At 46.5% G+C, this 13,450-nt stretch overlaps 1 protein-coding gene across 1 annotated transcript in view; it reads right to left on the reverse strand.

Moving 5' to 3' along the window:
* The window catches only part of ACTR2 (actin related protein 2), a 245,375-nt gene that overhangs the window by 13,342 nt on the left and 218,583 nt on the right, over nt 1-13,450 (reverse strand). Inside the window, exon 8 of the mRNA XM_085612519.1 lies at nt 9,889-10,021. Coding sequence (XP_085468645.1) covers nt 9,889-10,021 — 133 coding nt within the window. The remainder of the gene's footprint in view (nt 1-9,888; nt 10,022-13,450) is intronic.

The raw sequence follows: 13,450 nt of genomic DNA on the forward strand, positions 1-13,450 counted from the left end.
GGAAGATTAGTGGGAGAGTCGTGGTTGGCTCAGTAATATTTAAGAGAGCGTCATCTGCACAGAGATGAGATTTTCTCTCCGTCCTCATAAGCCTCTGCGATATTGAATCCACGCCCCCAAGGTGCTCCTGTACTATTCAGGCCAACGACCATTGGGAGATCAAACAGGAGGGAAGCCAGGGGGCATCTCTGCCGGGGTCCTCTACCAATGAGTAAATCTGAGGACAGCGTTCCACTAACCCTTACTGCCACTATCAAGGTCTGATAGACTACCCACTTCCGGTATTGTGGACCAAAACCAAATTTAGTGTTTGTTCCAGAAAAGGCTAATGTACTGCATCAAACTTCTTCTCTGCGTCCAAAGTGAGAGAGACGTGTGTCCCCAGTCGTCCCGGTTGGTTCCTTACTTCATTCATCCAGTTGTGTGCCCGCCTCAGGTTATATCTTGTTGACTGGCCGGGCATGAAGCCCGACTGATTCCTATGTACCAGAGGTGTGATAACCTGTAGGAGGGCCTCAAGCCAGTGTTATGGCCAAAATCTTGACCTAAATATGGAGTATGGAAATTGAGCGGTACTAGTCGCAGTGTTCCTTTGGTTTACCATCCTTATGGATCACTACTATGGTGGCTCGCTGGAGGCTTGGCGGTAGTGTACCCTGCTTACCAGCCCTTGGAAACATTCTGCAAGTGGGGCCCCAGTAATTCAGCATAGCGATTAAAATTTTCCACAGAGATCCCGTTGAGCCCCAGGGTTTTGTTAATTTCAGCTTTGAAAAGGCGGAATGAATCTCTGCCAACCTGATTTCAGCTTCCAGTGCATCTCTCGCCTCTGCGTCTAACATTGGGGTGGTTACGGACATCAAATACTACGGTATATGCAGTGCATCTTGAAGTGGTCTGACCTTGTAAATCTTCCTATAATATCAGTTAAAGACCCCTGAGATGGTCTCGTCAGTCATAGGACTCCCCTTCCGGCCCCACTATCTGCTGCACCCATCTGACCTCTGCTTCCCTCCTACCTAGCTATGCCAGGATTTTCCCTGCCTTATTTTCAGTGTTGTGCAGTCTGTGAAGTCTGGCAAGCATTTGCTTCTTTGCCCCTTCCTGTGCCAGGTTTCGGGATTCAGCTCCAATTGCCGGAGCCTAGGGACATCAAACTGACCCCGAGTTGACCTCCAGCTCCAGAAGCTGGCTTTCAAGCTGCTCAGAGGCACCTACCGCTTTCCTCTTCTTTTGAGCTATCAAGTTCTGGACTCTGTCACTGAGGACTGTCTTATATGCTTCCCACACCACCACTTTGGAGATAACTGAGCCTTTGTCTCTTTAAAGTACATCTCAGTCTCCACCTATAGCCCCACAGAAACATCTTGGTCTGGCAGATCCCACGCACTGAGTTTCCAGCCCGCCCCTCAACCTCTACTCAGTCTACCCACTCTCACTAGCAAAGGGGAGTGGTGTGAGAGTCTACTGCCATGACATCATTGAAGTCACCTCCCATAATGTGGAGCTAGGAATTTGCCTCCATTAGAAGTTTTGTGAGTTTCGTCATTGTGGATGCTTGCAGCCTTGGGGGTGCATGTACACTGATCAGGGTAATTATTATCAGTTCGTCCCCAGCACCTTTTCACTCCCACATACCTGCCATAAGGGTCGATCTGCTGCTTCACTACCTGGAAGGGGAGTTTTTTTCCTCCAGTATGGCCACTCCCTTGGATCACACAATCAGACGTGCCAGTGTGATGTATGCCCTACCCAGGAATCTACAGTGTGTCCCCTGGAAATGAGTTTCTCGTAGGAGGTCAACATCCTGCTGCAGCTGTTTGATGTATTGGGATACCAAACCTCTCTTAACTTTGTTGCCCAGCCCATTAACGCTCCAGGATAGGACTGCCTTGGTGTCTAAGGGTTGGTTACATGCCATGACTCTATACACGGGCACATGTGTGTTAGGCCCCTACTGGGGCTGTGATGTGGCTGACATGTCTATATACCCTCCCACTAAACTAATATGACCCTAAACACTGCCCCCTATCATACCCCCACCCCACCCCACTCCACCCATAAGGACTTCTATTTGTGTGTCCCCATAACTTAACTAAAACTACTCATCAAGGAAACTCCGAGGTCTGTAGCCCACCAACCCACCCACAATTTAAGTCCTTTAAACTACTCATACACAAACTGAGCCTACTGCCCCTGTAAACGATGGCCCTTAAAAGTATGGTGGAAAAGTGTTCTGCTCAAACACTCTGAGCTGTCCGTGAAAAAGCGTGGAGATACTTGTACCACTGCTCTCTGGCCCTGGATGCGATCGTCATTTCAGTAATTATGCTGATGCATTTAATACTGATGTGGGGTGTTTCATGGATCATTCTCCTGTACACGTTCCAAGTAGCCGATGGTCACATCGATAAATGTGGGGCGTCAGACCCAGTCTCCAGGTCTTGCCCAATGGAAACCTTGAGGGTCCTCTCTCCTGGGTCCCCCCTCCTGCTCCTCTTAGTTTTTATCGTCCGGTCTCCCTCCGAGATCTCCGGCTGCCTTCCAGGTCGCTTACCATGGAGTCCCTCTCCCCCTCTGCGATGGTCTCTGGCCTCTTCTCCAGATGCGCTGGCATTCCTTTGGCCGGGCCCCCTACCTACTGTGGGACCACAAGCCAGTCTCCCGATCCCCTAGACCCATCAGCCTGGGACATCCTCAATTCATGTCCAGGCAGCTTCTGGCATTTGAAAGAAGAATGACTTCCCTTGGAATATGAACTTAAGTTTAGACGGAAATAGAAGCATATATTGCAGTTGGAGGCCCCTCAATTTGGCTTTAACTGAGTCAAAGGTACGTCATTGCCACTGGACATCAAGAATATGGTCTAGGAAAATGAGAATTTTAGAGTTCTCATAGCGAACCTCCCCCACTCGGAGCACTTCAGTAATGATCATGTCTCGATTTTGGAAGTTCGAGAACCGCGCTATCACTGGTCCCTGGGGGGAAAAGGGGGGGGGGGGGGCAGTGGCTCCTGGTGGAGGCCTGCCTCCCAGTGCTCCATGCCCCCTTTCAATGATAAAGCAAGAGGAGAACTTGTCTTGGGGGAGGTATCGAGGCAGCCAGTTGTTGAGAAAATGCACAATGTTAGGGCCCTCGACCCCCGTCAGGAACCACACAAAACTCAGATTGTTCCTTCAGGTGCGGTTTTCTGCATCCTGCAGCCACCACACCACATCCATGGTGGCCCGGGCTTCTGTCACCTCCTTGCTGAACCCTTGGACCGTATCTTCCAGCTCCGAGATTCTGGTTTCAGTTGCGGTGACCCTTTCTGCCATGTTGCGGAGGTCCTGGTGCAAGAGGGAGACCTCAGAGCGTACTTCACCCACTCTCCCCCTCCAAGGCCTCTCGAGAGGATTGAATAGCCGGGAGAAGGGCGGCATTGTCCGGCATGTTTGGTGAACTTTCTCTGTCTGGAGGGTGACCGCTTTTATGTAGCGGTCAATTTCTCCCTGGTTAAGGGGCCCGGGCTCTTTGTTTTTGGCCATCTTCTTGGCGTAATACAGCGGGGGGGGCCTCTATTTGTATGTGAATATCCAAATCCGCGTCACTGAGGTATTGTGGATATCTTCAGGCAACTTCCACTGCTGCGCAAAGTGGTGATAACTTTGTGGGTAGACTGCCAGGGAGGCTTCACTGCACTAAGGTCGGTCGGACCAGTAGGCCACATGCCAGTTGTTCGGGTAAGACGGAGGTACTACCTCTCAGCTGCCCTGACAGTGGGCCCTATGGGGGGCACTGCCAGCCCTCTCACCACCGTGGCATCACAGCCTCCACTAGCAAAGCAGAGGGGTCCATTCACACTTCCCAGCTGTGCTGGTAAGTGTTTAGATGTTGGGGAGGCCTCCGAGTGTTCCTTCCTTTGGGTCACCTTGGGCTCCTAGCTGGGATGTAATGGGGGGCAGCGGGCCTCGCAGGGAAGCCCTGTCTGGCTCAGTCTCGCCGGCGAGTTTGAGGTAGGCCCCTTACCCCACGCTCTGCTTCCACTCAAGCTGAGGGGGGGGGGGAATCCTGGAGCCCGGTCGTGACTGGGGTTCGGAATCTTATTTTGCAGCGGCTCTTCCCACAGAGGCCCAGCTAGTGCCGTGGTCAGCGGGATTGGTATAGGTGTTGCTGCGCGGGTCACAGAGTCTTCCGTGGCTTCTGTTGTGGGCCACTGCCTGGGGATGAGGACAAGCAATTCAATGCGTCAGTGATGACAATAGTGAGGATATTACAGGATCACATTAGGGGCCTGGCACGGAGCTCCCTCAACGAGCATTCGATGTGATCACCATCTTGGCCACTATGGGGAGAGGATGTGGCCTAATGTCTAGGGCACCCAACCTCTAATTTGGGGAACCGGGCACTCAACATCCTGCGATTGTGGGTAAATCACTTAATCTCCCCGTGACTGACAAAAAAATTGAGATGGTCGTCTGTAACGCAACTGACGCTCATGTAAAGCGCTCTGATACCCTCATGCCTAGAGATTATATATATATAAAAAAAAAACTGCCAAAAATTAACAAAAATCCCCTATACTTTGATTTTTACAGCCGAAACGGAGATGTACATTATACATAAAGATTAGGTAAAGAATATTGACAACTAATTTGTACCACTCCAAATGGGAGGCACACTTGTCCCAAGATTGCATATCACTTTAGGAGGCAGGGACACAATATTCCATTATATGGTTGTTTGAACAAAAAATAGTGGGCTCAAGGTGTAATTGGCTCCGCCTTTTAAAATGTTTAGAATAAGGTTTTATCGTGATGCCCTATCGCTCTGCTATAGGACAGATGATATTGATATAGTTTGCACTGTTGCCTCATATATATGGTCTGCCAGGTACATCTTGAGAAAAGAAGCAACTAAAGGTCAATACCAGCCTGCCCGGCAGGCACTACGATTCATCTATACAACTAATTACGAATTTTTTTTATGTATTATTAATATAAAGTATCTTTGCCGGGTGCCTTACTGTTTTTAACACATTTTTAACATTGAGCTACTAGATTTCTACTCTTATTTTCTGCATGATGTTTATAGTTTTACCTTCTTAGGCTTGGTCGTAATTTTATGCCTGTATATTATGGCTTTAAGCTGAAACATGTGTAATAAAGTAGTATAAGGGTGCCACAGCTAGTAATCTTATTTTCCAGCCAGCTGACAACAGTAGTGTCCTGCATCTAGCATCCAATGCCAGAGCAGCAATGTGCCATTCTAGCCCTGACTGTGCCCACATGGCCCCTCTTCATTCCAACTCAAGAAAACAGAAAGGTGATTTGAAGAACACCGCCTGTCTCCATATGGAGGAAGGTCTGCTCTCGTATAGGATCTCGAAAAAAGCCTTGTAGCTGTGGGGGATGTAGGGAGCAACATGGTTCTCCTTAAGTACTTAATTTATCATTAAGCGATCATCATTTTCCCTTTTGGGTGCAAAAATGTTCACAAACAATCATTCGTCCCTGTGAGATACCTTCTTACCACATAGATATGATAGATTTTCTGTCACAGGTCTGACAAGTGAAAATAATCACAAGATTTAAATCATAAAATGGATTAGCCAATGACATGCTTGACTTCTAACCACAACCCCAACACATCCTCTTGACTCTGAATGTTTAATGTTATTCTTCTTTAGCTATGGAGATCACGGAATTAAAACAATGCTTTCTATTTTTAGGTTTTGCCTACTAACGACTTTAGCTGTCTAGTGAGAGCTACTGAAATCACACCACACAAATAAAACATATGAAAGGGCTTATGGACAGTACTTCAGCCATTGGCTACTGTGGTTCAGCTGGCCTAAGAGAGTGGCTAACAGGGTTTTCCCTCAACAATGGTAACTGTACATAGTATTTTGCAGGTGTACGTCTGAAAAGTAGCACCTCTCCCCATTCGCTCACGCACACATGCTAGCTGAGATGTGCATCCCCTGCTGCTTTCGGGTTCTTCCTCGTTTGTCGTGGTTAGGTACCCCGAGCTGGTCACTTTTTTTTCCCCAGGACTTGACAATTGCGAAGAGCTACCAGGCCGATCGCTTCTCTTTTACAGGCTCCAGTGCACTTTATTTTTACTGTGCATTTCGCAAATGGTGGCGGCCATATTGGAGCTGTAAAGTTAAAAAAAAAAAAAAAATGCCAAAATGGCAGTTGGTCCATAAAAATGAAGGGCACAGGACAGCCATCTTGGAATAGTCTTTCTTACCATTCCAAAATGACTTATGTGCATGCATGATTATGTACGTGCAGAAACGCACAGCTGGCCATTCTGGCTTTTTACCTTTTGCACTAGTGCAGTAGTGCCAATGCAAATACGCACTGTCAAAGCCAATATGTCCGCATTCACATTTAAAATGTCGGACCTATTGGCTTTGCTTATCAAAGTTATTCAGAGCCTTTCATTAGTTGATTATTATTGTTATTATTATTAAGCATTTTATAGAGCGCAACAGCTACCCCAAATAGGGGTGTCCCGGCGCTAAAAACACAGCAGAGTTGCAGCCAGCGGGAGAGAGAGCCTAGAAAAGCCACGTTTTTAGTGCTTTCCTAAAACTAGATTCAGTATGTGCCTGCCACAAAGGTTCTGGTAGGGTGTTCCACAGTGATGCTGCGCCCACTGTGAAGGTCCTCCCTCCCAGGCGAGCCTTCTCAAAACGAGGGATTTGCAGCAAAGTCTGGGAGTTTGATCGTAACACCCGAGTTTGTTTATATAAACACACTCTTTGCTTTAAATATCTCGGACAGTTTCCCTTTAGAGCCCGATATGTCAAAGTCAAGGCCTTAAATTGGATTCGTTTCTCCACCTTCAACCAATGGAGCTTCTGTAAATACGGAGAGACATGATGTTTAAATGGAATTCGTAACACCAGTCTCGCAGCCGCATTCTGAATCATCTGGAGGCGACCAATGGCATATTTGGGTAAACCAAGATATAGACTATTTGCATAGTCAAACCTGGACGTGACTGTAGCATGTACTATGGATTTCCGGCAATCCTCCGGTAGAAAATGGTACCCCCATCTCTAATGGCCACCACAATCCAGTATCAGGAGCTAAGCCCTTGCCGAAAAACAAAACTTCGGTTTTACCGGCATTGAGCTTTAATTTATTTGCATTCATCCAACGAGCTATGTCTTGTAAGCAGCCCTTGAAGTTCCTGAAAGTGTCTGCCGTCCGCTCCTTAAATGGAAAGACCAGCTGGGTGTCATCGGCGTAGGAAATCGCTTTGACCCCCCAGTTGGCAATAAGGGTAAAAAGCGGTGCTAAATAGACATTAAACAACAAGGGGCTAAGGGCTGAGCCCTGTGGAACGCCACACCTGATTTGCTTAGGTCTAGATACATATGATTGTAAAGCCACTTTCTGGGAGCGCCCGCTTAGGTAAGATTGTACCCAAGCTAACACCGTCCCGCCGAGCCCTGCATCTTGTAATCTCTGGATTAGGATGGCATGGTCTACAGTATCAAACGCCGCGGACAGGTCCAGGAGCACCAGCAACGCCGAAGCTCCTGTATCCAATGTCCATTTTACCGACTCTGCCACCTCAAGGAGAGCGGTCTCAGTACTAAAACCTGCCCAAAAACCAGATTGGGTATCGTGAAGAGCCTGATTCCGCTCTAAAAAAGAGGTCAGTTGGTGTTGAACCAATTTCTCTAGCATCTTTCCCGGGGCCGGGAGCAGGGAAATAGGCCTCAAGTTGCTGAGGTCCCCCGGATCACCGTTTACTTTCTTCCTCAAGGGGAGAAGAGTTGCATGTTTCCAGGAATCGGGAAAGATGCCTGTCTCTAGAGAGGTATTCCAAATGTGAAGAAGGCCCTCGGTCAGAGAAGGAGCTAGCATTTTCCAAAATTTTGGCGGGCACGGATCATCTGGCGCACCCGACCTACATTTTTGTAGCTCCCCTAATGCCTCTTGATGAGAAATCTGAATAAAGTTTGAGAGTGTTGCCCTCTCACCATCATCTGCTGGAGTGTCCAGTTTCACAGTGGCCTCAGAGGGGGTAAAAAAGTCATAAACCCTAGAGATTTTGTCATCAAAATAGCTGGCAATTTTTTCACATTGTTCAACGGACGCTAAGACCTCCAACTCACTTGCCTTAGGTTTAAAAAAAGATTGGACTACTTTAAAAACTTCTGTGCAGGAGTGATCTGCATTCTGGATGCGAGCAACAAGATAGTCCCGTCTGGCAATTTTTACAGCCTTATGAAATATAATGTAAAAATATATCTTCCAAAAAGGTGTACAATATTTAGAAGTAAACCTGGAAGTGATGTAAGGCTTGTGTGGTACATAAGAGACTCCGTTTTCTTATTGCTTGCCCTTTCAGTTGAACATGAAACCGTTAACCACGACATCCTACTGAGCAGATGTAAAAACTGGGCTGGAACTAAAAGGTCACCCTAAAACAAATGTGACTATGCCTGTCAACACGCAGCCAACAAACCTCTTGGGTCCGCAGAATTTGCTTCACCCACCTTGAATGTAGAGTACCACAATATTCCTCCTTATTACGCTTATTGGCTAATGTCTATCCGCACCCTAAGACAACTCCTCCAGGAGTATTAAGAAAACTTCCAAATACAGACTGATAACGCCCAATTTATTTCTCAGCTAAAAACAAGCCAGTGAATGACACCAACTACACCACTACATGTATGGATGACATGTTTGGTTGGCCTGAAAGACTGCTTCCTAAGCTGGAATAAAGCTGAAACCGAAGTCCTGGTATTTGGTGGAACAGATTCTAACTCCGTTCCTTTCAAAGGTCCCTGCTCCCTTGGTGCGCCACCAAGTACCAAGCTGAACGTAGGAGAAGCAGGAATCCAGTTCGATTCTGCAGTTGCCATGATTCTTCACGTCAACTCTGTGGCAAAGGGCATCTCTCGCAACTCCAGGAAGTGTTCCTGCTCCTCCGAATAAATCAGTGAACAGAGTTCACGAAAACTTCCCAGGACTCCCAAAGCACTTAAGGATTACCTCTCAGTTGACTCGAAGTTCAAACTCAAAGTCCACTGTACCGGACGCAAGGCGTGCCGGGGAACAGGAGCAGGTTAAATACAGAAACACAGATCTGCCAGACAGTCACTGTTTTCAATCGCATGAATAGTTTTTATTTCTGTGGGCCAATGAGCCATCATCAATAAATATATCTAGTCAGGTCCGCATGAATAATATTGTCATTTAAATCGAGCTCAAAGCCATAAATCGTTAACTGGTCTAACAGGACGCAGGCTGAGGCTTTTGTCTGTAGGGCGCACGCTGGCCTGGCTAAAACGAACTTTAGAAAACTGGAGCACACCACAGTAAAGAACAACCCGCCAGAACTCGGGCCAGGTGCAGAACAGCGCCAACGCTTCGCTATGAAATGCCGATCTGTCATCAGACGACACAACGTGTTTTCGTCACACCACACATTGTAATACTAGCCTTTGTAAATGTGCTTCAGTCAAACTACACCAAGAAATAGATTATCGATTTTGTACACGTTTCATTCGACCACACCAGACAATATCATAAAGGCAAACGCAGATCAGAAGTGTGCAAAAAGTCAGTGCATATCTAAGACGGACACTTAACAGACAAAACCACCTGGTCCAGTAAGGCATGTCTGTCACAAGTTGGGAGAATAAAGCTGGAATGGACATGTCTGAAACAACCGCTTGACCACTAGCAGTAAGAAGCATCACTTTGTTCCGGTTCACTTACGTCTGCACACAATGTATCGGTTAATTAGGCTGGGCACGTTTCGCCCCCTGGCGGTACTATGAACAGCTGCATGCATGCTCGTTTGAATTTCATAATAACAAGAAATGGGGCTGAAACCCTTCCCTGGGATCTTTTTTCAGAAGCCTGGACTTACCGAAAGTTTCTCCACATCTCCCTTCAGGACCCGTTCCAGGTAAAGCTGCTTTAGTTCCCGCTCCAGTCGGGAAGGCAGCCCGGGGTACATTGTTGAGCCACCAGAGAGCACGATGTGCTTGTAGAACTCGGACCTACGGAGACAATAGAGTCCATTAATTGCCAGTCTCACAACTGCACACAATTTTTGAGCTTCACACAAAACGTGAAACGAATTCTTAAAATTGTCAGTTCTGGAAACAGGCTATGTGATTATGTTCACAGTTTAAAACTTCCAAAGGCAAAATTTAAGCGTTCACCCAGGACCAATTAGCTATATCCGTAAACGTGAAGAGCGGCGGGCTGCGACCCCGGGTCCATGGCTCTTCCTTCCCATAAACCCAAAGAACACTGATCCCCCTTCAGGTGCAGTATGAAAAGGCAGTCCAAAAGGTATCTGTTCCCAAATACCTTTTTCAAACAACATCTATTTACATTGTCATATTAACACACTTTTTAAAATAAGAGGAGGCAACTAAAAGTAGTGCCACCAATAAAGGGTAGTGGCTGCTGCTAGGGTTTGAGAATAAAAATAAAAAACAACTATATTGTGAATGCCCCTATCTATGGTAACCGGAAGTGCCCCGGCCACCATGGCAGCTGCCGCCTGGCTCTCCACAGCATTATAATTACAGGTGGAGCTAAACAAAGATGGCGGCAGCCCTGATTGCACCTGCTGCTGACAATTACATTCCCACCCATTCAGTATTACAGTTATGTGCACTCTACAGGAATCCCTTCTCCTAATCAAGAGTAAGGGATCTCTAGTGGGTAAACTGCTGTCACTGGCCCAACATCAATCACTGACAAACTAGCAGAAGGATGCAGAAAGGCATTAATTTGTGCCACAGGTTTAAAAATATCCAGTGACAACCCCGCACTGTAACTGTAAAGTGATCTGGACCCACATAAGTAGGCAGCTGTGCAGGGAAAAACACCACTTCTTCACCACAGAGCAGCTGTGGGGCTCTTTACGTATGCCCAAGGCCACCGTGTGAATCCCATGGTGGTTTTATACCAGATATAATTAAACTATAAGCACCTGTTATGTTTGCCTTATGCAGTCTGAACCAGATTTAGGAAAATACTACTTTTCTGTCCCAGCAAACATATATTTTTAGTCTCAAAAGTCAAAGGGTAGTATTATCGAGCATGCTTTTGGTTTGCATTGTTCATCACAACTATGGTACATACTCATACCTGATTCGGGTTTTCTGTTGGCACCCCTGTAACAACCAGATTTAGCGCTAGCGATTTCTGTGATTTGACATAGTTTAAAACTACGTTGATTTGTACTGGATTGTACAGAATGGTAACCCTGGACATGACCAACAAAAGTACATAACAAACAATGAAAGACTGGATTGGGAGAGATCACAATCAGTATCACAAAACAAAAGCTGAGCACAGAGAGAACCTCAAGTTATCTCTCTTCAATCCATCAGGATTTTTATAGCACTGCTATTCACCCGTGAAGGTATTCAGGAGCTGGAGGTTCTGCTCGAGTATAATCAGTCGAAAAGCCAGTTCTTGAATTCCTTTCTGACTTCCTGCAGAGAGGGTGGGGTCCGCAGGTGGAGGCCATTTTAGGCCTTTGCGGCCAGGTAGGAGAAGGAGCATCCATCACTCTGCAGCTGAGGGGTTGCAGAACGCCTTGACAATGCTGAAGAGTTCTTTGGTGTGGTTGGAGCTGGCGTCAAGGCAGTCAGTCAGGGTGTTCTTTTTTTGTCATTTTCAGGAGTTGGTGGTAGTGGTTGAGTGTTTCCTTGAGGGTGACACGGTCAGTTGGCTCCTTGCTGGTGCGCCAAACCCTTTCTAGTCGTTTGCAGGGGCGTTTGGTGGTTCTCAGTTCCGCGGTATACCAACTAGTAGGTTTGGTAGATCTGAGTTTGGTAGGTTTGATGAGGTGATTTTGTCAGCGCAGTCAGTGATCCAAGGGTTGAATTTTTTGACCGCGTCTTTGTGGTTGGTAGTGGTGTTGGGATGGGAGGTGTTGAGGGAGTCGGTCCATTGGCTTTCGGATATTTTGGTCCAGCTCCACTGTGTGGTGCTGGGCAGCTTGGTGACAGGGGTAAGGGCTGCTGTGATGGTGAAGTGGACGATTCAGTGGTCCGCCCAGGTCAGCTCGGTGACATGGCTGTACCCGATTCTATTGCTTGTTGTGAAAATGGGGTAGAGTGCGTGTCCGGCGTTAGGATTGGGGTCAGTGACAATTTGGATGAGTCAGAGGTTGCTCATGCTTTTAAGGAGGTTGGCTGTGTTGGCACTGTCAAGGTGAAAATTGAGGTCTCCGAGGAAGATGAAGTTTGCGGTGTAGATGGCCAGTAGGGCGATGAAGTCGGGGATGGCGTCAGAAGCCGGGGTGTAGTTTTGATGGCCTGTAGGCGAGGGTGCCTCTGATAGTTGTTTTGCCATCTGTTTACAGCTTGAAGTTGAGATGTTCCATGATTGGAGTGGTGTCATCACTAGTGGCAGTGCAGTGGATGGAATCTTTGTAGATTTTGGCTATTTCACCTCCGTGTCTATGGACATAGTCCCGGTAATCTATCACATAGCCATTGAGCGTGGTTGTGGCAATGTTGGGCATGGATGTCTGGTTCAGCCAGGTTTAGGTGAGGAAGACAACATTGGGGGTTAGGGAGGTGATGGTGTCCCAGATCTCGGCGGCGTGTCACAGAAGGATCAAGTGTTGAGCAGGAGGCTTGACTTTGCCTATGTCACACATGAAAAGTAGGATCACTATGCTGGGCATTAGGGTGCCATATTGGGCGACTAACTTTGTGTTTGCTTAATGGATTTATACATATATTCTAGGATATATCTCCAGTAATATACTGAGAGTATATTACTCAACATATCTGAAGTATGTGTTTGAACATCCGACAGTTCAGGCACTGAGGCAAAAGTTACTTTCACTAAGTTAGTTTCAGAACCTAAAATTACTTTTTGTACAGCTTTTTTTTTTGCAGTCGCTATATTAAGGTACAAAGTCTATGTGACACCCACGTTTAGTTGTTTATAACTTGTGCAAAAATTACTCATTCCCAATGAAATTTTACAAAGAAGACCTCTGTGCCAGTCGGTTGAAGTTTGGCCCCCAGTGGTTCAGGTGCTACAATTAATGACAAGTTTTAAAGATGTGAAGAATATTTATAATTGATCTTGGTTAAATATCTGCACTGGACTGGATGGATTCATGGTATATCTGATCCGCCGGAGCATAAAATAGCTGAACCATATTTCATTTATTAGACAAGACATTTGGAGTGCAGATTGTTAAAAATATAATCAAATTGCTTCCAGATATGTTTTTGATCTTCTGGTGTGTGGCCTCTAGAGCGACTTGCAATGCGAGCACACCTTTCTTTCCCAATACAAGCCTCAGGGTTTTCTAAGCCTTTTAATTAAGGAAGGATGAAATTGCAGGTTGAGAAAAGTAATCATTATTAATTTCTATTTCTTTGACAGTTTGTTGAATTGTCGGAAAAGAGCGACAAGGCACAAAAACCAGGACAATAAACCGC

The sequence above is a fragment of the Triturus cristatus genome, chromosome 6, assembly GCF_964204655.1.
Source record: "Triturus cristatus chromosome 6, aTriCri1.1, whole genome shotgun sequence".
Taxonomy (NCBI): Eukaryota; Metazoa; Chordata; class Amphibia; order Caudata; family Salamandridae; genus Triturus; species Triturus cristatus.